Below are 21,328 nucleotides of genomic sequence, written 5' to 3'. Positions count from 1 at the left end.
CATTTCCTGCAGTTTCCAGACCCAGAAGTGTATACAAATTACTTGTGCACGTATTTAAGATACAGATTCCCAGGCCCTCCCACAGGCCATCTGAATCTGGCCTGTGGGAGGGCCAGAAATCTACATAACTAGCAAATGTCCGAGATGTTGTAATACAGCTGGCCCCTGAACCAGTATTTAGGAACCACTACTAGAAGCCCAGCAGCCTTATAGCAAGAGGTCAGCAGAAGAGTGAGGAGGGCCACGTGGCCAATGAACTTGACCAATGGGGGGTGAGTCACTTTGAGGCCACCTCAACGACTCATTTCAACATGATTTCCTGGATTTATCCACTTAGACAATCCGTGATGGTCAAATAAATAAAAGGATGCATATAATTGTTTTTGTCTAATGCTTTAGAAATTCATAGTTTATCTCCCTAGAGAGAATTTTCTAGGATAGAAATCAATGTGTCCAGTAAATCTTAAAGTCTAAGAAGATTGAGGAAAAGCAGAGAGGAGATTTGTAATTTTCTAAAATATTTTAGTATGCTGGCTGTTTTCAGCCTTACAGGCCAACTCCACAAAATCCACCTGAAATGCAAGACCCAGTCTGACTGTTTAAATGCACTCCCACCCCACCTGCCTCTAGCAGAGGGAATGCAGCAACGTCAGAGCTGCATATAAGCTTACTGTTCAATGGTGCAGTGATGACATGAAATATCCTGATTCCACTTGGCAGCAGTGTTCCACGATCTTGGCGGGTCTCAGCCATAATCACTGTGGTGTGCGGAGCTTGGACAGATTATGGGGCTGGCTGGAAACCAGGAAACTAAAAGGCGGTCCAGCGGTCCAGCAGGGGACTGTGTGTTGGAAATGCCACAGCCCCAAATGTCCATGACCATATTTCCACAGATAGCCCAGGAATTTAAGTTCCACCGTTAGTCTCCAGAAAATCCTGCCTTTCCCAAGGCATTGAAAAGTGGCAATTTCTCACTTAACACGACTTTTAGGGAGGAGGTCAATCAACATATATCCATACATTCCCCTTTCTCAGAATCATCTCTCCCCCTGAGAGAACAGGGACGCTTGATGTGGTCCACTGCCCTCCCTACCTCCAAAACATATACAATTGCTCTGAGAAAGGAAAGGGCCTGGAAAGTAAGGGTTCTACTTCTTTATTGTCTAAAATGTAGGCACTGTGGGCTACCTTCATGGTTTCCTTGGGCTTGACAGCTATCTTAGTCTATTTGGGCTGCTATAACAAAATACCACAGGCTGGGTAGCTTATAAACAACAGAATTTTATGTCTCACAGTTCTGGCAGCTAGAAGTCAAGATGAGGATGGCAGCACGGTCAGGTTCTGGTGAAGGCCCTCTTCTGGGCTGTAGACTTCTTGCTGTGTCCTCATGTGGTAGAAGGGGTGAGGGATCTCTCTGGAGCCTCTTTTATAAGAGCACTAATCCCATTCATGAGAGCTCCACCCCCATGACTTAAGCACCTGCCAAAGACCCCCACCTCCTCATACCACTATCTTCAGGGGTTAGGATTTCAACACATGAATTTTGCCAGGAGGGTGGGGGGTGAGGAAAGCTCCATTGAAGGAACTTCCTCTCTCCAGCCCAGCACGTCCCTCAATAGACTTTGAAGTGACCAAACCTAGGAGGTAAAGAATTCTTACAATGTAGGCATTTTATCACTTAAACCAAGTACTCATGAGAATGCTTCCTCAGAGCAGCCTGGCCCCACAAGCAGCCTTCTGCCACCTTCTTAGGGGTGTGCAACCTAGAATCATTACTTACGTTATCATTTATGTTTTTGAAATGTACATCTTCTAAGGGGTCTTGAAACACTAATCAAAAATGCTGGCGTGAAGAGGATTCTTTTGCATTATGTGTGCAGAAGAACGAAATCTCATCAGCTAAACCCGTTACATCAGGGACAGGCGTCAGCTTGCTGAACTTGACAAACAATGAAAATAATAACAATTACTGCCTCAATGATATGAAATGTGTTATAAAATCATAAATTCAGCCTTGGCAGGATGTCATGAAACTATTACGGGACGTCTAAGTCCGAAATGATTTCTGTACAGTGCTCCTAGAGAGGAAAAGAAATGCCCTCCAGGCCAATCTAAGGTTTAATTCATGCAAGAGACTTGGCTGACGTCACCAACCACAAACGCTGCGTTTTCATGGCTCTGGACGGCAGCAAGTTCCAGTGAATTAATTACAGCCGCTCTATTTACATTCTGCATGGCTTTTCAATTACTGCCTATAACGAGACGCTTTTTTACCTTTATGAACATTAATACACAGCTTTCCAACCACAGGAATGGAGAGCCGAGGGAAAAGTAATACAATCTTAATCATTTTACCACTAGGTCACTCACTGGCAGCTTGCCAAGCCTGCTCATCCTAGAAAGCAGTTACGACTTGAATCCTCAGGCTCCTGAGGAGCCTGAGCAGGGAGCAAGGGTCACCACCCAAATGCCTACAGGGGCCAGGCAAGGTGTGTCCAAGAGTCAGACAGCGGGGACCAATCGCAAGTGCACAAAGGGTGGACCTGTTGGGGAACCTCACTGCCTGGGCAAAGTCCAGGGGACAGCAGCTACTAGGCCAACAATTGATGCTGCAGACAAATGCAGGCCTGCTGGGGCAGGTACTGCTCACTCAGGCATGTTCAGTGTGTGAAAAGTTATCCAGTCATACATTTATGATAGATGCACTTTTTGGATGTGTTATACTTCATAGAAAAGGGTTTTTTTTTTAATGCGCTAAGGGCCAGGTTTCTGGGGGGCAGAGACACAAGAACAAGTGAGCAAGATGGATATAATCAGGGGGAATTCGGAGTAACTACCTGGAACAGGTGTTGTGTGAAGCTGGCTTTCACTCTGCCAGCCAGGACACGGGTACAGGTGGGCTGGCAGAGTTTAAAGGACCTGGGAGAGACAGATTGACTTAACAACATCACACCTGTGCAGAACAGGGTGTATCAAACACTGCCATTTGGGTTGACGTTTAAAAGGATATATGTATATGCACAGAAAGTTTCTAGAATAATACACTAGAAACTGTTAACAATGGTTGCCCCTGGCAGGTAGTATGGAGTGGAAGGGAGATTACCTTTTTATTGTATCCCCATTCATACTCTTTGAATTTTTATTATGGGAAAGTATTACTTTTTCAATTTAAAAAAGAAAAAGTCAGGAAAGAAAATGCTTAAAATAATTAAATTACTGTAAATAAACGTACATGGACTTTAAAGGATTTAGCTTCTTTTAAATCAGCAATTTTTGATATGCTAACAATGTAAATGCAATTAAATGAACAAGTCACTCCTTTGAGAATAAAAATGTCAAGACCTATATAATACACACATTTTGTAATTCCTGATGAATAATAGCTATGATTTAAACACATACAGTGAAACTTCTTCATAATATGGTAACTGCGGAATAGAACTAACATTCAAGCTATAAGCTAATCATTCTCTAAAACTTTAACTCGACTGTATATTGTTATGTTATTTGAGGAAATATGCAGAAATGAGCCTTATAATAGTTCTACTATAGCCTCTATATAAGCCTTATAATGGTCCTACTATAGTGTGCCTTAGACTTGAAGACAGTGCCACATAGTGATAGGACCCGTGAGGACATTTAAGTGCTGGAAAAAGGACCAAGGCACAACCAACAGCCTTTCAGGTTACAAAGCTTTCATTGTTCATTCCTACGACCACGGAGACAGTCAAGGGAGAGGGCCACGGTAAGCACGCTAGAGAAACTCAGCCACAGAATCACCTGGAGAAAGGAGCTGAAGACAAGCATGTGAAACCAAACCCTGCTTAGAAAAACTGGCATGTTCCTTTAACCATGAGCGATAGTCGTTATAAAATACTCAACATTAAAATAGCCGTATAGGGTTTAAAATCTAGAAATTGGTTATCTCACCCCAACACTTATGCATCATGTAATGTACTGGGGGAACATCCCTTAACTGCCCTCTGCTTTGGTTTCCCCACCTACTGAAGTCAATTCATAAAATAGATCCAGGACAGTTCAGGCATCCATTCTAACTCTGCAAGCAATTTGTCTAAACTAGAGTACAGGGGTAGGCGACTTCTGCCCAAAAGAAGTGTATAATTCTGAGGTCCAGTCATGTTTTGAAACTGTACAGTGGGGGAAGGATTGATAGTTGTCTCCAGCTATTTGGAAGAAAGTTGACTTTATGCGCCAACCAAATCCAAGACCACTAATTAAACAGGTGGAAAACCTGACCCTCTGTCTTATCAAAATGCTGCAGCCACCATGGGTATGAATAACGCTGCCTTATTCGTTTGTCACTAACAATACTTGATAAATTTCTTTCTGGTGGATATAGCTGTGATCATAGCAATATGCATAGCACAGACCTGTATATTTACATACAACACACATATTCAGTCTCGTTCTGTTCCTATGAAATCTACCAACACAGAACAGAGTTTAGTAACCAGAAGGTGCCTAAGCTAAGTGACAAAATCATCAAGACAGCGGAAGGGAGCCACTGAGTCCCTTGTGTCATTCAAGCAGAAGGAGCTATTCTTCTTTGAGAGAAACACTGGCACTCTTATCTTCCTAAGTTGGGTCAACTGACAGAAGCAAAAACTAGAACTAATTGGTCCTTGCTTGATCTTAAACAGACCATCTGTACTCAGTCTGCGACGTTAGCTGCCCGAATCACATCCTGGCTCCACCATGCACTAGCCTTGTGACCTCAGACAAGTCATTTAAATTCTTTGTGCCTCAGTTTCCTCCTGTGTAAACTGAAGAGAGTAATGACATTTCTCATCTGGGGTTGCGGTCAGGAGTAAACCAATTTTCACACCAAAGTGTTTAAACAGTCCCTCCATAAATATTAATTTCCATTATGCTGGTAATTTTTTGTTGGAAGGAAGAAAATAAACAGAGCTTCTTTTAAACATATCTTCTTTTTAAAAATTTTCATTTGGGAAGAGAAAGGTAATGGAGATGAGACAAAAAGGAAAAGATGTAAACGAAATAGCAACTATTACCTATTTAACAGCATGTGTGTAAAAGACATTGTAATACATTATCTCATTTGTTTGTTATAATAACTCTCTGAGGTAGGTGTTATTATAGTCATCTCCAGATGAGGCCACTAGGCTTAGAGCTTCACTGATGTGCCCATGATCACACCAGAGATTTGAGCCCTAGTCTCTCTGACTCTAAGCTTCATACTCTTCCCTCCGTACTAAACTACCAGGCTGGGAAATATAAGGAGAAAGAGGGGGTAAGATGAGAGAAATAAACTAATGGAGAGAAGCAGACCAAAGTACCATATACATTTTCAGGCGTGAGCTGAAACGTCTGTCTAGAGGGAAAACGTAAACACTTAACGTCAAGATCGTAATGATAAAATGTGACCTCATTCTCACCGCTGATGAAAACTAGCACTACTGGTAGTTTGGAACATTTTACAAACACACTTATATTAGTGCATCAAGTTAAACATTCATCAAAATGCTACTGGTTGGGCATTAAAACGTAGAGATAAATCCAAGCTAATCCCTAAACACTGCACAAAGTTGTACGCAAAATGTCAGGATCAGGACCCCAGAACAAGCAAAAGTTCATCACTGTTAATGTTTATGTCAACAGAAACATCTCTTTATTTAAAAGCCATATGATGGTTTCCAATTTAGCATACATATTGCTTTTCAAAACTCTACCAAAAGAAATTCCCAAATCGTTCCGTAATTACACGATAGTTACTGCCTTGTGACTGCACAGACTCTGTGAACTCCAACTGTCTTCCCACACGGAACAGCAGGCGCTCCAAAAGGCAAACTTAATGTATGTTTTGGGCCAAACGTTTTTCCCTGTGCCCTGCTCCAGTTTTCATCATCATGTTACTTGGCACTGCCCCTCTTAATCATAGGCTTGGTAAGGGGGATGAGGTCAGCCTTCCCTCTACTGCTAAGGCCACTATTCATGGCTCCACTGAATTAAAGAGAACCCACTCAAGTGCACTGCCACATATTACAATGCCCACTGGTCCCCTTCATCTCAGCACAGCAGTGATCCCCGATAACCCCGTGCAGGTTTCAATTAGAACACAAGGATGATCTCAGTTCTTTATCACAGAATTGTGATATCTGAAGGAAAACAATTAGTTTGGTGGGGTTTTGAGATCAGACAGGTAAATGCAACAAGTTTCCCTTTTTGCTGGTGCAAAGTATCTGTAAAATGTAAACTTTCCTTAATTCAATCAAATCCAAATAAACTTGCTGAGATAACTGCACTCATCCTCTGAAAAAGTTTTAAGGTCAATTTGTTGGTACTCAGTGAAGATCTGGTCCAGAACTTTAGGTGAGGAGAAAAAGAAAATCACACCCCTGGGAAGTCTGAATGTGATCATTGAACCAGGGTCTCAATTACTCACACAGGAAAGAAGTCTTATCAGATGCTCCTCCAGCCATTGTTAGAGGTAAGCAGATGAATGAGAAGAGGGAGTCTGCACAGAGTTACTAAACTAAGATGAATGGAAGCTGGCAGCCCAGTCTCTATACTCAACATGGTTCTGCTTTATGAAGTTCTGGCCATTTTTGACACTGACCATTTTTGACACCAGCATGTGCTGGCCTTGAAGTGTGAAGACTAGTCAGTTTAGCATCTCGGAATGCTGAGTATAGCTTGGGACTGAGAGACTAGAGTAAGTAACTGGCAGAAGCGCCTCAAAGCTACAGCATCCTAAACTGAGGTACCGCCTCTCCTGGAGGGTTACAACCCATCACCTTCCTAGGCAAACACTCCCCTAGTGCTAGTCATGAAGTCAGCAGCTCCCAGGTACAGTGCAATGAGTTTGGAGATCTGCAAAACTTAGACCTGCCACTCACTTCACCTCCCCTGACAGGAAGGTCTCATTCATGTCCTTGTGCCTTTTTATTTTTCATGCTGCTCCCTCTTTCTGGAACCCTCCTTCCTTCCCAGGTTTTTAAGGATTCCTATTTGTCCTTCAAAACTGAGTTCAAACCAAGTGTCAACTCTCCTCAAAAAAACCTTCCATGACCACACAACTGCCCCAATCTGATTTATATAGAAGTCTTTTGTCAATCTCCCAAATGCTATAAATGCCATTCAGATCACCTTACACTACCTAGTTTAAAAAAAAAAAAAAAGCCATATTTATCTGTGAGGAGCCACATCTTATTCAACCTTTTCCAGCCTGAACCTGGCAGAATGCCCAGTTCTCACAAAAGAAGGTCATTAGGAGCACAGGCTTACGTGTTTGCACAACCTCTCTGTGCCTCAGTTTTCTCATCTGTAAAATGGTATAATAGTAAGAGATACCTGACAGGGTTATTGTGAAGATGAAACCAGAAAATAAATGTAAAGTGCTTAAAAGAACTGTGAGCTCTTATTATTAAATATTTGTGAAATTAACAAGTAAATATAATCTTCAGTAAGTTACTTTACATACATTCTATGAAATGGAGATAATCTTATTTCTTTATAGGATGGTAGTAAAGATCAAATGAGATAACTAGTTGATGAAAGTACTTTGAAAGCTGTAAAGGACTATTTAAAAACTGGCAATTTAATATTATTACCTAATAAATTATATAAGATTTCTACGCCAGAACTCAAAGAAGACTCTTTAGTGGCTGGTTAATGCAGGGGTTGCCCAAGGCCTTACCCAAGCCTTGGGTTTCTTCCTTAACTTTCCAACACAGACCATAAAGGTACAGTCACATGAACCATGAACAAGGTTAAGGGAAAAGAGATCCCTAAGGTCTACACAGAATTGGAATACTATCCACCTAAAGAGAACACCAATATCCATAGACTCTGGAAGTTCCAGGGAACTCAAGATGTACTATCATTGCTGAGTGATTCTGATCATATCACAAAATCTATGGAATTCAAGGGCTGGAAAGGGTTTTTTGAAATCACTTATTCCCATTCCCTTATTTTACAGATGAGAAAACTGTCTATGGATCCCAAGCAACTGACCCAAAACCACATGTCAAGCTAGTGACAAAACAACTCAAGTCTCCTTATTTGTAACTTTATATACATTTTGCTTATACTGCATCATGTTCCCTTTATCCTTTCTGGGGTGGTCTTTAGAAACAAACCTGGGTTCAAATTCCAGTTTAACCATTTATTAATTCTGTGACTGAGTTATTGAACTGATCCAAGTCTCAGTTCCTTCCTTTGTAAAATAAGGAACATAGCATCTCTTTTAAAAGTTTACTGTATGATAAAAGGGGTAACGGTGGGTACATCAGGTAACAAAACCTGTGCCCCTTACTCACTTCCCCCATCGCTAATTTCCTATAGTAACTATTGTGATGTTCTTTTAAACTAAACAATACATAAAGACCAAGACTACATTGTAAAACATCTCTCTTGAAGAAAGCATCTAAGAGCTGACATTTGCGAAATTTTCTTTCGGTGTTGAAATGGTTAAAAATAATCCTTCTGCTTTAAAACCTGGCTGCACCACCGTTCCCACTTTCCACATAACATGCCCTTCTCCGTGGCAGCCGGCACGTATAGCAGGGTATATAGTAAAGCAGTGTATAGCACAGTGCTGCACTATGTGTCATGTTTGCTTTCTCACCTCTGCACCTTTCCCACCAGGTACCATTAGGCTGCCAGTTCCAGCTACAGCTTTATCCTTCCTTTTCCCTTTCTGCCCAACTGTGGCTTTAACGATGTCTCGTCTGTGGACAGCTCCCTTTATCAATACAAGACAGAAATTGCTCCAGAGTGACCTGGGCTCTGTCTTCCTCAGGAGACCAGAGGCCTCTTGTCCATGTGCCTGGTGGCCTATCTTCCCTGGCCAGCGTCCACCTCCTCCTCCACAGGCCCCTTAGCGGTTCTCCTGGCCACCAACTTCTCACCCTCTGGTAGGGCCTCTTATAAAAACATGTGGGGACAGGATCAAGTTCTAAAGTTGTGGTGGGCAGCCACCCGCACTGATGCCCTGGCCCTCCCCCGCAGCAAGCACAGGGACCTGGGTCTCTATCTTCAGAGCAACAAAACTTAGCTTCTGGCTTCCCGCAGCACTCGGTCCCCAGGAGGCAGTACCCCAAGACACCATATGCGGTTTGCATCTGCGGTGGGAATTGGTCCCTGGCGGATGAGGGAGGGACAGCCTGGACCGCTCAGAGGAGACAGGACCCACGGTGGTGGTGTGGTTAGGAAGCCACAGCTGGCCCCAGTGATCCTCAACGTCTTGGTCCTGATCCCTTCTTCCCTTCCTCCCCACACCCAGGGAGAATCTGGAGCCATTTTTCCAGCCTCTGAGTTGGGAGCAGCAGCCCGGCACGGGGAAGCCAGGGTGGCGCACCCCAGCCACTCCCGAGCCACCACCCCCCCCGCCCCGTGCCAGCCGCAGTTACGGTCCATGTCGCGTCCGGAGCAGGCGGCGACAGGCACCCTTATTCCCTCACTCCGGGACGAGGAATATGAGGTGGCGAAAAGGAATCTCTGCGTGTGTAAAGGGGGAGAAGCTAGCATTCTTGCGAGGTCCCTCCTGTCCGGGAGAAGGACGAGGTCACCCCGATCCCACGGGCGCTCGGGGCGGGCTGCTTATCCCCGTGAACACCTGGTGCGCACACAGACGCGCGCGTCCTTCCCGACCCCGACGGCTGATCCGCCCGGGACGCGCGCCGGCGGCGAGGGGTGTGCGCACCGCGTCTCCGCGTGTCGCGAGCGGCCCCCTCGCCCCTCCGCGGCCCTTCGGGCGCCGTCCCCGCCCCCGGCCCCGCGCAGCCGGCTCACCAGATGGCCATCCTGCTCTTGGGGTAGTCCAGCCGCTCCAGGCAGCCGAGGAAGTGAGGCAGCGTGTGCGCAGCGTTGCGCGCGAGGACGACCACCAGCACCGTGGGTCTCTGCAGGGGCGACTCCGGGAAGACTACCACCTCCTCTTCGTCGTCCTCGGAGTCCGGCTCGGCAGCGAAGCGCGCCCGGCAGCCGCCGCGGAGCAGAGCCCACCAGAGGAGCAGCAGCGCCCAGGCGAGGGGGGAGGCCGGGCGTGCGGCCATGTTCGCGGCGGTGGCGGGCGGGCGGCCGGACTGCCCGCCGGGGATGCCCGAGGCCGGAGGCGAGGGGCGGAGGGGAGGCGGCTGGCGCGCGCGCACTGGCAAGACCTCGGCCGCCCGGACCCTCCCGCCGCCGCCGCCGCCGCCGCCGCACTGCCCAGGCCCTGTCGCGGGGGCCCCCGAGTACCTGCCGCCGCCGGCGCTCGTCTGGGGCTCAGGCTCGCAGACGGTCGTGTCTGTGCGGCTGTTTGTCCGAGCCCCGCGGAAAGTTCCTCTAGTCCAGGCTCAGCTTGCACAGCTGAGGTCTGTGGCTTCCCCCGGAGCCGTGAGGTGTGGCCGTGTCTGCCAATGGGCGTGTGAATGTGTGTGTGTGCGCGCGCGCGCGCGAGCGTGTGTACATAACGGTACGACTCCCAAGAAAATTTATTCTGCTTTTGCAAACCGCAGTCTAAAGTCCTTCACAGTGATGCAATGTATCCAGTTTTTCATAAAGCACCTATTGACTGAATGGGTAGAGCTCTAAAATGGAAAGTCACCCAGTGATTCATTACTACGATAAACAGTTTTTTTAACTTCCACAAAGGCAGAATGTTTGCATTTCCTCACACTCAAGTGCTCTTTAAATTCATTCTTGACTGGGTAGATCCTCAATGATCAAGTTGGAAGACTTGGAGAATTCTAGAGCCAGATGAAACACTTGAAATTAAAGCCCCTTGTGGGGCAGGTGCTCTACCTGCCAACCCAGGGTCCCGAGCTTCCTGACAGGGTGGCATGTCAAGGAGGAGATTCACTTAGATGGTGTTCTTTTTCCTTAATGACCCAAACTGACAAAGAGTCACAAAGAGAGGGAAAATCTGTACATGATGGAGGAGAAATATAAGGAAGAAGGAAGGAAGGAAGGAAGGAAGGAGGAAGGAAGAAAGGAGAGTAAATTAGCAGGTAAAGTGAAATTGCTAGGCTACACCATCAAAGGAAATTTAGTCTTGAACATAATGGAAGAAAGCTAGTAAAGAAATCTTGAGTTCTTTCTCTGTGGAATTGTGTAGACTTTGATTTATCTGTGTGCAGGATGGACTGATGCCCCTGCATATTCATGACCTCCAATCCCAGCCTGCCCTCAGCCCTGTCCCATGGTCTTTTTACTAATTGTATCCAAACTTCTCCACAACTATTAGACACCTTCTTCACTCTCCTTCCACCCCCTCCCTTCCTCAGAAGAATATTACCTCCTTTACTGAACTCCCTCAACGCTCCTGTCTCTCATTAATATCACTTCCAGTGCACTGCTTACTTGCAGGTGCCTATTCGTGACAGAGCCTCTGATCCCATTCTCTCCCTTCTAGTCCAGGACTTTTCTCCATTTTTCTCCACTCTACTGAATCTTCATCTTGTCCCTTTCCATCCGCTCCTTTCCCTGAAGCTAAAAACTTAGTCAGTCCTATCCTGTCCTTAAAGGAAATCTTTAAAAAGTCTTGGCTGTCTTCCTAGCAATCTTGGCCAAGCCCCTTTGAAAGAGAGGACTACACTTACTTTCTCCACTTCCTCACCTCCCATCTCTCCTATCATGGTACATGTGGATTCCTACATTTTTACTGAGGTTGTTCTGGCAAAGCCACAGATGACTTCAGTATTGGAAGATTCAGTGAACTATCTTCAGTTCTCACCTTCCTGGATTTGTTATGTAATCTCTCCTCCTTGGTCTCCTCTGATGCTACTTGGGTGCAAACCTCTCCACCCTGTGCTACTCTTCTAGCTCTACATGTTCTCCCAGGGTGATTGCAGCCTCCAGATCTCTGTCTCCTGCCCTAACCTCTTCGCTAACATTCATACTTTTATGTTTAATGGCCTGCAGACATTTCCTTCTCCTCCACCCTCCTTCAGGAACTATCCTCACTCTTAATCTTATAGGGGAGGCTGCAAGTTAACCATCTGTCAGAGGTGTCATGACAGTCACGTATGCCAGCCACATTAGAGGCACAGATGAAGGCACAGCCACTTACGTAGGGGACACGTTGCTGGAGGGACTATTTGAAAGGTTTCATAGAGACCATCTCCATGTTGTTCTGTCTTTCTACTTTCGCTTTCTTGGCCTATTTCCCACTCATCTTTCAAGACTAAATCCCCATTCCTCAGCAAAACCTGGTTTAATATTTTTAATTTTTCACTTTTCTGCAAACACGAGGCATTAAAGCTAGGGAACCATGTTTCGGTCTTATTTCACTTCTGCTACCTAAGTCAACAGCTTATCCAAATCTTTCATTAATGACATTTTAATGAAATCAGCTGCACAGAGTTCTAAAATAATTACAGCCTGGTCTATAGATAAAATCAAAAGTTTCACAGCCATGCACCTTGAAAAAACACCTATTTAAAACTTCTAGTTAATTTAGAGTGCTCATTTAGTCACTGAGCATATTGAGGGCACGATAGAGTATGTAAGAGGGAATCATTTTAAAGATGGAGGTTGAGGCGTGGGGAGTGAGGAGGGGAAGCTTTGGAGGAGTTATGGCCTCATCTTACTAACAGGTTTATGCCATAAGTTCTTTAGAAATAAGTGATGAAAATCTTGGATGGTTTTCTTTCTTCACAGAATCAATTATAAAACAGTTAATTTGCTACAAAATATCCATTGCTTATAATACTCTTTTCATGGAAAACTTGTTGAATTGAAAGCCACATTGCATCTCCTTGTCTCCACTGCTAACAGACTGTCCACCATAGTTCTTGCGTGCATTTTGGAAGTAAGCACTTTCGCTCACCTCCCCTCTCCACACTGTAGCCCAGGGGATTCCCTCGAGGACAACAAAACCTCTTTGACTCTCATACTCTGCACAGCTGTAGCAGGGGCAAGGCCTCTGAGGTGGACAGAGGGGTTCTTGCAGGAAAGAGTCTCGAGGTGTCTGTGGCTCTGGAAGCCAAGGAAAGGAGGAAATAAATGACTTTGAGGCAGGAGTCACCCACTAGAAAGAGCAATTGCTGCTTCAGTTGGAGCTAAACTTTTGTCTCAAGTGTGTTACTTATTCTTTGTGTGACCTTGGAGACTTGTCCTCTCTGGATATCAATTTCTTCCTATGTAAAAACATTTTTAATGCCTGCCTTATTTTTTTATTGAACAAACATTTATGAAGTTACTGTGTCAGTCATTTGGGTGTTGAGTGTTTGAATCCTTCTTCTCTAGAGAAAGGGGCAGAAGGTGTCTTGCCCTGTTTATCCGGCTGGACCAGAGTTGGAGGACGGAGTCTCTTAGCTAAATCAACAGGGCTAGTTTTTCCTGCATCAAAATTACTTTTTTTCTTTTTTCCACTACTTGCGTTTTTTATTTCCTTAGCTAGCCTAAAATCCTACAACATAAACATTCATTTGAATTGACAAGTATGTCAATTTCAACACAAAAACACTTAAGAGAAGAATATTTGGGGACTTCCTAGGTGGCACAGTGGTTAAGAATCCACCTGCTGATGCAAGGGATACAGGTTCAATCCCTGCTCTCAGAAGATCCCACATGCCACAGAGCAACTAAGCCCGTGCACCACAACTATTGAGCCTCCGCTCTAGAGCCCGTAAGTGACAACTATTGAGCCCATGTGCCACAACTACTGAAGCTCGCACACCTAGTGTCCGTACTCTGCAACAGGAGAAGCCACCACAGTGAGAAGCCGGTGCTCCACAATGAAGAGTAGCCCCCACTCGCCGCAACAAGAGAAAGCCCGTGTGCAGCAACGAAGACCCAATGCAGCCAATAAATAAATAAATAAATTTATTTTAAAAAAAGAGAGAAGAATATTAGGCAATAGCGTCTGTCATTCCTATATTTGTGTGAGTTCTTAATCTCAGAACCTAAACTAAGGTGCACTATAAGAAGCTTTGAGGAAAGGAACGGAATGGAATCCTCATATGGAGCTCTTTGATGACAGAGCAAGTCCTGTGGGTTTTTGATATGTGGGCTTGAGGACTCCAAGTTGAAGACAGGGAAAGGATATGGGAGGGTAGAGGGAGAAAAAGAGCAGTGACTGAGGTAGGAAGGGCTAAAATTAAACTGTTTCATTTTCAGTTTTATCTAAGCTCTGGCCTGTATCCAAGAACTATATAATAGTTACCATAGAAAAATGTTTTTCAATTCCAAACACATTTATACAAATTTAAAATACATTCCTTTATCTCATTTAAAAAGACTAGATATATTTCTTAAATTGTATTCGCTTATTTATTTCAACATTTTCTCAGTGCCTATTGTGCCAAGGCACAGGTGCTGGAAATGCATGGATAATTAAGATATATTGAATGAATGAATAATATAATAAATTGGTATACATGTTATGGTGGAAAAGGAAGATAAGGAAGGGAGTGAGGATGGTTAGGAAATGCCTCATTAAAGAAATGCCTTTGAACTGAGTATTGAAAAATGAGTAGCATGTTTTAGGAAAATGACAGTAGGCAGAGAGGTTAGAATTTCAGGTAGATGGAAATATCAAAGCAAAAGAATGAAAGAGCACAGCACATGAGAAATCGCAATGAGTAGAGCATGACCGGAGGGTCAGATGGGAAGTGGGAAGAGACAAATCTGGACTATTACATGATTTTTATATAATTATGTATATAATCATTTCTAGAAAAGCAAAAAATTTGGTTAAAAATGGAAAAAAAGTGAGCTAAATATCTGATGTATAGTTGGCCTACATAGTGCTTTCAAATGTTCATCTGTTTTTAAAGATATTGAATGGTCACAACCGTATGGCAGAGTTGCAGATTTCAGGTGATTAAAGTCTCAAAATCAAAATTTTAGTTTTAAACATACAAATTTTCAAACTCAGTAATTTTGAATTTATATGGTTAAATATCTTATTTTAAACAGATAAAAATCATTCTATTTTAAACATATAAAAACATATTAAGAAAATATAAAAGCATATAGTTCTTCATTATATTATCTAAAACAATAGTTCCTAAAACTTTTTAGAATGAAGACCTTTTATTGAATATATAAAAAAAGATAAGACTTTGCACCTGATGGTAGTTGTAGTTTTGGTAACTACCAAAAGTGCCTAATGGCATGATCTCCCCTGGCCTCAGCCACTGTGTGCAAGAAGTCTCTTGGACTATCCTGCATAGGCCATAGGGACTTTTTGACATTGCCCTTTCCTTGGGATGAGATGGGATTGATGGACAGTTGCTGGTGTTCTTGGGTGTATTTTAGTTTTCTGAATGTTCTCCTTACTGATTTACAAAAAAAGCCTATTAATTAATTATGGCCTGGCAAGGAAAATGGAATTTCCCCTGATCTTGGCAGGTTCTAAAACATATTAACAGAATTAACACAACATTTTAAATCAACTACACTTTAATAAAAAAAAATACTAACAGAATGTGTATTTTATTAATCATAACTGCATGTATAAAATACGAAAACTGTAGTTCATATGTATGAGATGTAGTGCAGATTTAATTAGCCTGTAGATAAAGCTTGGTGCAGAAGTAGATTCCACAGTAGATTGCACAGTCTTTGCAAAACTCTATTACTCATTGGGGTAACTAATAAATGAATTCAGTAAAGTTGCAGGATACAAAATCAATATGCAAAAATCAGTTGCCTTTTTATACACTAAACACAAACTATCTGAGAAAACAAATAAAGAAAATAATCCAATTTACAGCAGCATCAAAAACAATAAAAAACTTAGAAAACCAAGGAAGTAAAAAATCTGTAAACTATAAGACATTAATGAAAGTGAAGACACAAATAAATGTAACTATAAATCTTTATAGATTGAAAGACTTAATATTGTTAAAATGTCCATACTACCCAAAGCCATCTATAGATTCAATGCAATCCCTATCAAGATTCCAATGGCATTTTTTTATAGAAATAGAAAAAAAATCCTAAAATTCATATGGAACCATAAAAGACCCTGAATAACCACAGCAGTCTTGAGGAAGAACAAAGCTGGAGGCATCACGCTTCCTGATTTCAAACTATATTTGAAGCTATAGAAGTCAAAACAGTAAGGTACTGACATAAGAACAGACCCATAGACCAATTGAGCAGAATTTAAAGCCCAGAAATATGGCCACTTAATATTTGACAAGGGAGCCACAAATACTCAATGGGGAAAAGGATATTCTCTTCAATAAATGGTGTTGGGAAAACCAAATACTATTCACATGCAAAAGGATGAAATTAGACCACTTGAAAAATTAACTCAAAATGGACTTAAATGTAAGACTCCAAAATGTAAAATTCATACAAGAGAACATAGGGGAAAAGCTCCTTGACATACGTCTTGGCAATGATTTTTTTGGATATGACTCCAAAAGCACAGGCAACAAAGGGAAAAATAAACAAGTGGGACTACATGAAACTAAAAAGCCTCTACATAGCAAATGAAATGATCAACAAGATGGAAAGGCAACATACAGAATTGAGAAAATATTTGCAAACCATATATCTGATAAGGTATTAATATCCAAAATAAATAAGGAATTCATGCAAAGCAATAGCAAAAAACACAAACAACAAACAAAAAGACCCAACCACCAACACCAACAACAAAACCAAATAACCCTATTAAAAATGGGCAAAAACCTGAATAGATATTTTCCCAAAGAAGACAGGAAACAGGTACATGAAAAGATGCTCAACATCACCAATCATCAGGGAAATACAAATCAAAACCACAATGACATATCACCTCACATCTATTGGAATGAATATTATCAAAGACACAAGAGATAAGTGCTGGCAGGGACGTGGAGAAAAGGGAAAACTTTTACACTGTTGGTGGGAATAAAAACTGGTACAGCCGCTACAGAAAACATCATGGATGTTTCTCAAACAATTTAAAATAGAACTACTATAGGATCCAGCAATTCCATATATATGTGGTATATATACACACACACACATATATATATATATATATCACACATAATGTAATATATATCAGTCATAAAAAAGAAGGAAATCCTTCCATTTGTGACAACATAGATGAAATTTGAGGGCATTATGCTAAGTGAAATAAATCTGAATTAAAGAAAAAGGTTAATCCTGTATGATCTCTTCTATGTGGATTCTGAAAACGCCAAACTCATAGAAACAAAGAGTAGATTGCTGGGGCAGGAGTTGGGGGAAATGGGTGAAGGTGGTCAATCTTCCAAAAAAAAGGTACAATCTTCAAAAAAAAAAAAGGTACAATCTTTCAAATCTTCCAAAGGCAATCTACAAATTCAATGCAATCCCTATTAAAATACCAATGGCATTTTTCACAGAACTAGAACACATAATTTTAGAATTTGTATGGAAACACAAAATACCCTAAATGGCCAAAACAATCTTGAGAAAAAAACCAGAGCTGGAGTTACCACACTCCCTGACTCCAGGCTATACTACAAAGCTACAGTAATCAAAACAGTATGGTACTGGCACAAAAACAGACACATAGATCTATGCAACAAAATAGAGAGCCCAGAAATAAACCCATGCACCTATGGTCAATTTAATCTATAACAAAGGAGACAAGAATATATAATGGGGAAAAGACAATCTCCAATAATCAGTACTGGGAAAATTGGATAGCCACATGTAAAAGAATGAAATTAGAACGCTTTTTAACTCCCCATTGTATATTCTTGCCTCCTTTTTTGTAGATTAAATTGACCACAGGTGTGTGGGTTTATTTTGTTGTTGTTGTTGTTTATTTATTTATTTTTGGATATGTTGCCTAAGGCAAAGGAAGCAAAAGCAAAAATAAACAAATGGACCTGATTAACCTTAAAAGCTTTTGCAGACCAAAGGAAACCACTGACAAAGTGGAAAGAAAACCTACTGAATGGGAGAAAATATCCACAAATGATATGACCAATAAGGGATTAAAATCCAAAATATATAAAGAGCTCAGATAACTTAATATTAAGGAGAAAACCAACCTGATTAAAAAATGGGCAGAAGACCTGAGTATACATTTTTCCAAAAGAGACATACTGATGGCCAATAGGCACATTAAAAGATGCTCAACATCGCTAATTATCAGAGAAGTGCACATCAAAACCATAATGAGATATCACCCTACACCTGTCAGCATGGCTATCAAAAAGTCTGCAAATTACAATATTGGCATGGATGTGGAGAAAAGGGAATCCTAGTACACTGTTGGTGGGAATGTAAATTGTTGCAGCCACTGTGGAAAACAGTATGGAGGTTTCTCAAAAAACTAAAAATAGAGCTACCATATGATGGGGCAATCGCACTCCTGGGTATATATTTGAAGAAAATGAAAACACTAATTCAAAAAGATACATTCGCTTCAATGTTCATAGCAACATTATTTACAATAGCCAAAATATGGAAGCAACCTGAGCGCCCATTGACAGATGAATGGACAAAGAAGATGTGGCATATATATACAATGGAATACTACTCAGCCATATAAAAGAATAACATTTTGCCTTTTGCAACAACATGGATGGACCTGGACGGTATTATGCTTAGTGAAATAAACCAGACAGAGAAAGACAAATATTGTATGTTATCACTTATATGTGGAATCTAAAAAGTAAAACCAACAAATGAATATAACAAAATAGAAACAGACTTAGATATAGAGAACAAACTAGTGGTTATCAGTGGGGAGAGGAAAGGGGGAAGGGGCAAGATAGGGGTATGAGATTAAGAGGTACAAACTACTATGTATGAAATAAATAAGCTACAGGGATATATTGTGCACCACAGGGAAACATAGCCATTATTTCACAATAATTTTAAATAGAGTACAATGTATAAAAATATTGAATCACTATGTTGAATATCTGAAACTAATACAAAATTGTAAATAAGCTATACCTCAATTTTAAAAGAGTGAAGAAAAAAGAAGAAATTAGATTTTGTTTATGGGGCAATTAGGGATCCAATATTTTATACATACATAAATATGTATATACATGAATGCACCCATATACAGATATATATATTCAGTGCCTTAACTCTGCAGTGCATATGCAATGTCATCTCTGTCCATATTTGTATGACTCTCTACTTGATTACATTGGTTTATTTATCTAGCCCTATAGAATTATCACATACTCTTAATTACAGACCTTTATAAGTTCCCTCAGTTTGTTCATCAGAAGGGTCTCAATTATTTTTGGCCCTTTATGCCCACATTTCAGAATCAGTTTATCAAGTATTAGGCAAATCCCTGTTGGGACTGTGATTGAAATTGCTAGAGTTTATAGATCAATATTGTAAAGATGTCAATTTCCCCCAAATTGACCTATAAATGTTATTGAAGCTCATTAGAGAAGACCTAAATTAATGGACAGATATACTTCTCTAATGAGCTTCAAAAACATAATGTTCTCCATAAAGGATTTGCTCATTTTTATTCTAGGTACCTTATTTTTGTTGTTCCCCCCTCCCCCGCCCAAATCTAAGCAGTATTTTTAAAAATTGAATATACTATATCCCAATTTTTCAAATGGGGAATTTGGATTGCACTCTTAAATTTATGAGAAATTGGAGAGAACATATTTTGATTATTCTAAATTCTTTTCTATATGTATTAGATTCTTTATAAATGCTCATGAATGTGAATAGTAAAATATCACAGCATTCTAAATACTAAAAGTATAAACATCTCACCTATTCTCCTTGAAACACAGAGAATGGGAAATTGCATGCTTTGTGTACAAAAGAAGGAACAAGATATATGTGGACATTCTTACAAATCAATGAATTAAAAGTTGATCCAGAATGCTAGCCAACATTTTTCAGCTTAATATCATTGTCTTATACAATACCGTGTAAAAGCTTTTTCTTTTTAACACACTAACCATTCATATCACAATTCAAAGTTCATTTTTCCTCTGGAGACTCTAACTGAATTAACGTCTTTGCCTAGACATTACAGGCGTCTTTTTGGAATAAAATGGTCTGGCTCACATAGCAAGATGGGAAATCAGTAGAGCAAGTGCCAGATTACACTGAATTTGATTTCACCCAGTATACTCTGGGGAATTTTACTTGTTATTTATCTAGCTTTTTTTCCTAACCAGTTTGGTTCTCTGATATAGTGAACCATTGAAGCATTTATAAAAGGAGAAATTCTTCAGTTTATCAGAAGCTGAAACTCTAACCTGTCTTTGATAGATTTCACTCTAGTTTGTCCCAAAGGACATTTTGACTATGGTTTAAACACTAGGTTAAGTGTTTCCAAATACTTTGTTTTCTTTCTTAACCACTCCCAATCACCAAGACTTATTCATGTTTCCATTGCTTAATACGAAAGCCAAGAGGCATTTTATTTTCATTCTTCAATGTCATAATAGACAATGACATTAAAAGTCAAAAGCATTTAATATTCATGCTTAAATATATCATGCTTTTTCTAAGCAACAGAACTTCATGTATTTGCTAAAGGATAGCATTAGCCTGTTGCTTTTTTTTTTTTTTTCCCAGTTTATGGTTCTTTCTGTATATTTTTGGGATTCCCTAACCTCCCTGCCCCACAAACCCTTTTTTTTCCCCTTAAAATGAAAATCTTCCTGTGAAGATGTCTGAGCCTTGTTCACTTAAGGCTGGAATAGTACCTAATTCCATTGGCTCTCCTTACTGATTTAAAAAATTTCCCTTTTCCTCTTATGAGGAACAGAATGCTCTTAAATGTTTCTATCAGTGCCATCACCTGAACTGACTGGGATCTTTAGAGGTGAGAGAAAGATCTACTTACATCTAATTACTTGAATTAGTGTCAGTGTTCAGTGCTTCAAGGAGCCTACTAATTTCAGTGTCATTTGCTTCTTTAGGGCTTACCATCTGCTTGTAGAGGCAAAGGTTAGTGACTTCATTCAAATGTAATACATTCTAGGGCAATTTATGAACCTTCATGCTTGGTTTTACATCATGTAATAGGATGCACCTCTCCCTACATGTAATGCAGTTTTTAAAATGCATTCAAGCTTTTTATATGGTTTTAAACAGTTTAACTTCAGCATGGACTTCATTATGTTTATTTTACTTGATATTCATTTAGCATTTTGTAACGGCAAATTTCATTCATCAAATTTGGGGAATTTTCTCTTCAATTTTTTTCTGTCCCATTCTCTTTCTTTTCTCCTTCTGGTATTTCATTTATATGTATGTTGGATTCTCTGATATCATGCAGCAGGTCTCTGAAGCTCTGTTTATTTTTTAAAAATCAGTTTTTTTCTTTGTTGTTCACCTTGGATGATTTCTTGGATAATTGCTCTACCTTTAAGTTCATTTAATTTTTCCTCTGTAATTTCCATTTGGCTGTTAAATCCAC

The 21,328-nt window shown here is 40.9% G+C and overlaps 1 protein-coding gene across 1 annotated transcript in view; it reads right to left on the bottom strand.

Annotated features, from left to right (window-relative positions):
* COLGALT2 (collagen beta(1-O)galactosyltransferase 2) overlaps positions 1 to 10,059 on the bottom strand; it is a 111,239-nt gene extending 101,180 nt beyond the window's left edge. The window contains exon 1 of the mRNA XM_057728007.1: positions 9,775 to 10,059. Coding sequence (XP_057583990.1) covers positions 9,775 to 10,037 — 263 coding nt within the window. The 5' untranslated portion in view covers positions 10,038 to 10,059. The remainder of the gene's footprint in view (positions 1 to 9,774) is intronic.
* Positions 10,060 to 21,328: the final 11,269 nt, after the last annotated feature.

The sequence above is a fragment of the Hippopotamus amphibius genome, chromosome 3 (assembly GCF_030028045.1).
Source record: "Hippopotamus amphibius kiboko isolate mHipAmp2 chromosome 3, mHipAmp2.hap2, whole genome shotgun sequence".
Taxonomy (NCBI): domain Eukaryota; kingdom Metazoa; phylum Chordata; class Mammalia; order Artiodactyla; family Hippopotamidae; genus Hippopotamus; species Hippopotamus amphibius.
The sequence above is the reverse complement of the archived record's forward strand: the minus strand, read 5'-3'. Positions and strand labels throughout refer to the sequence as shown.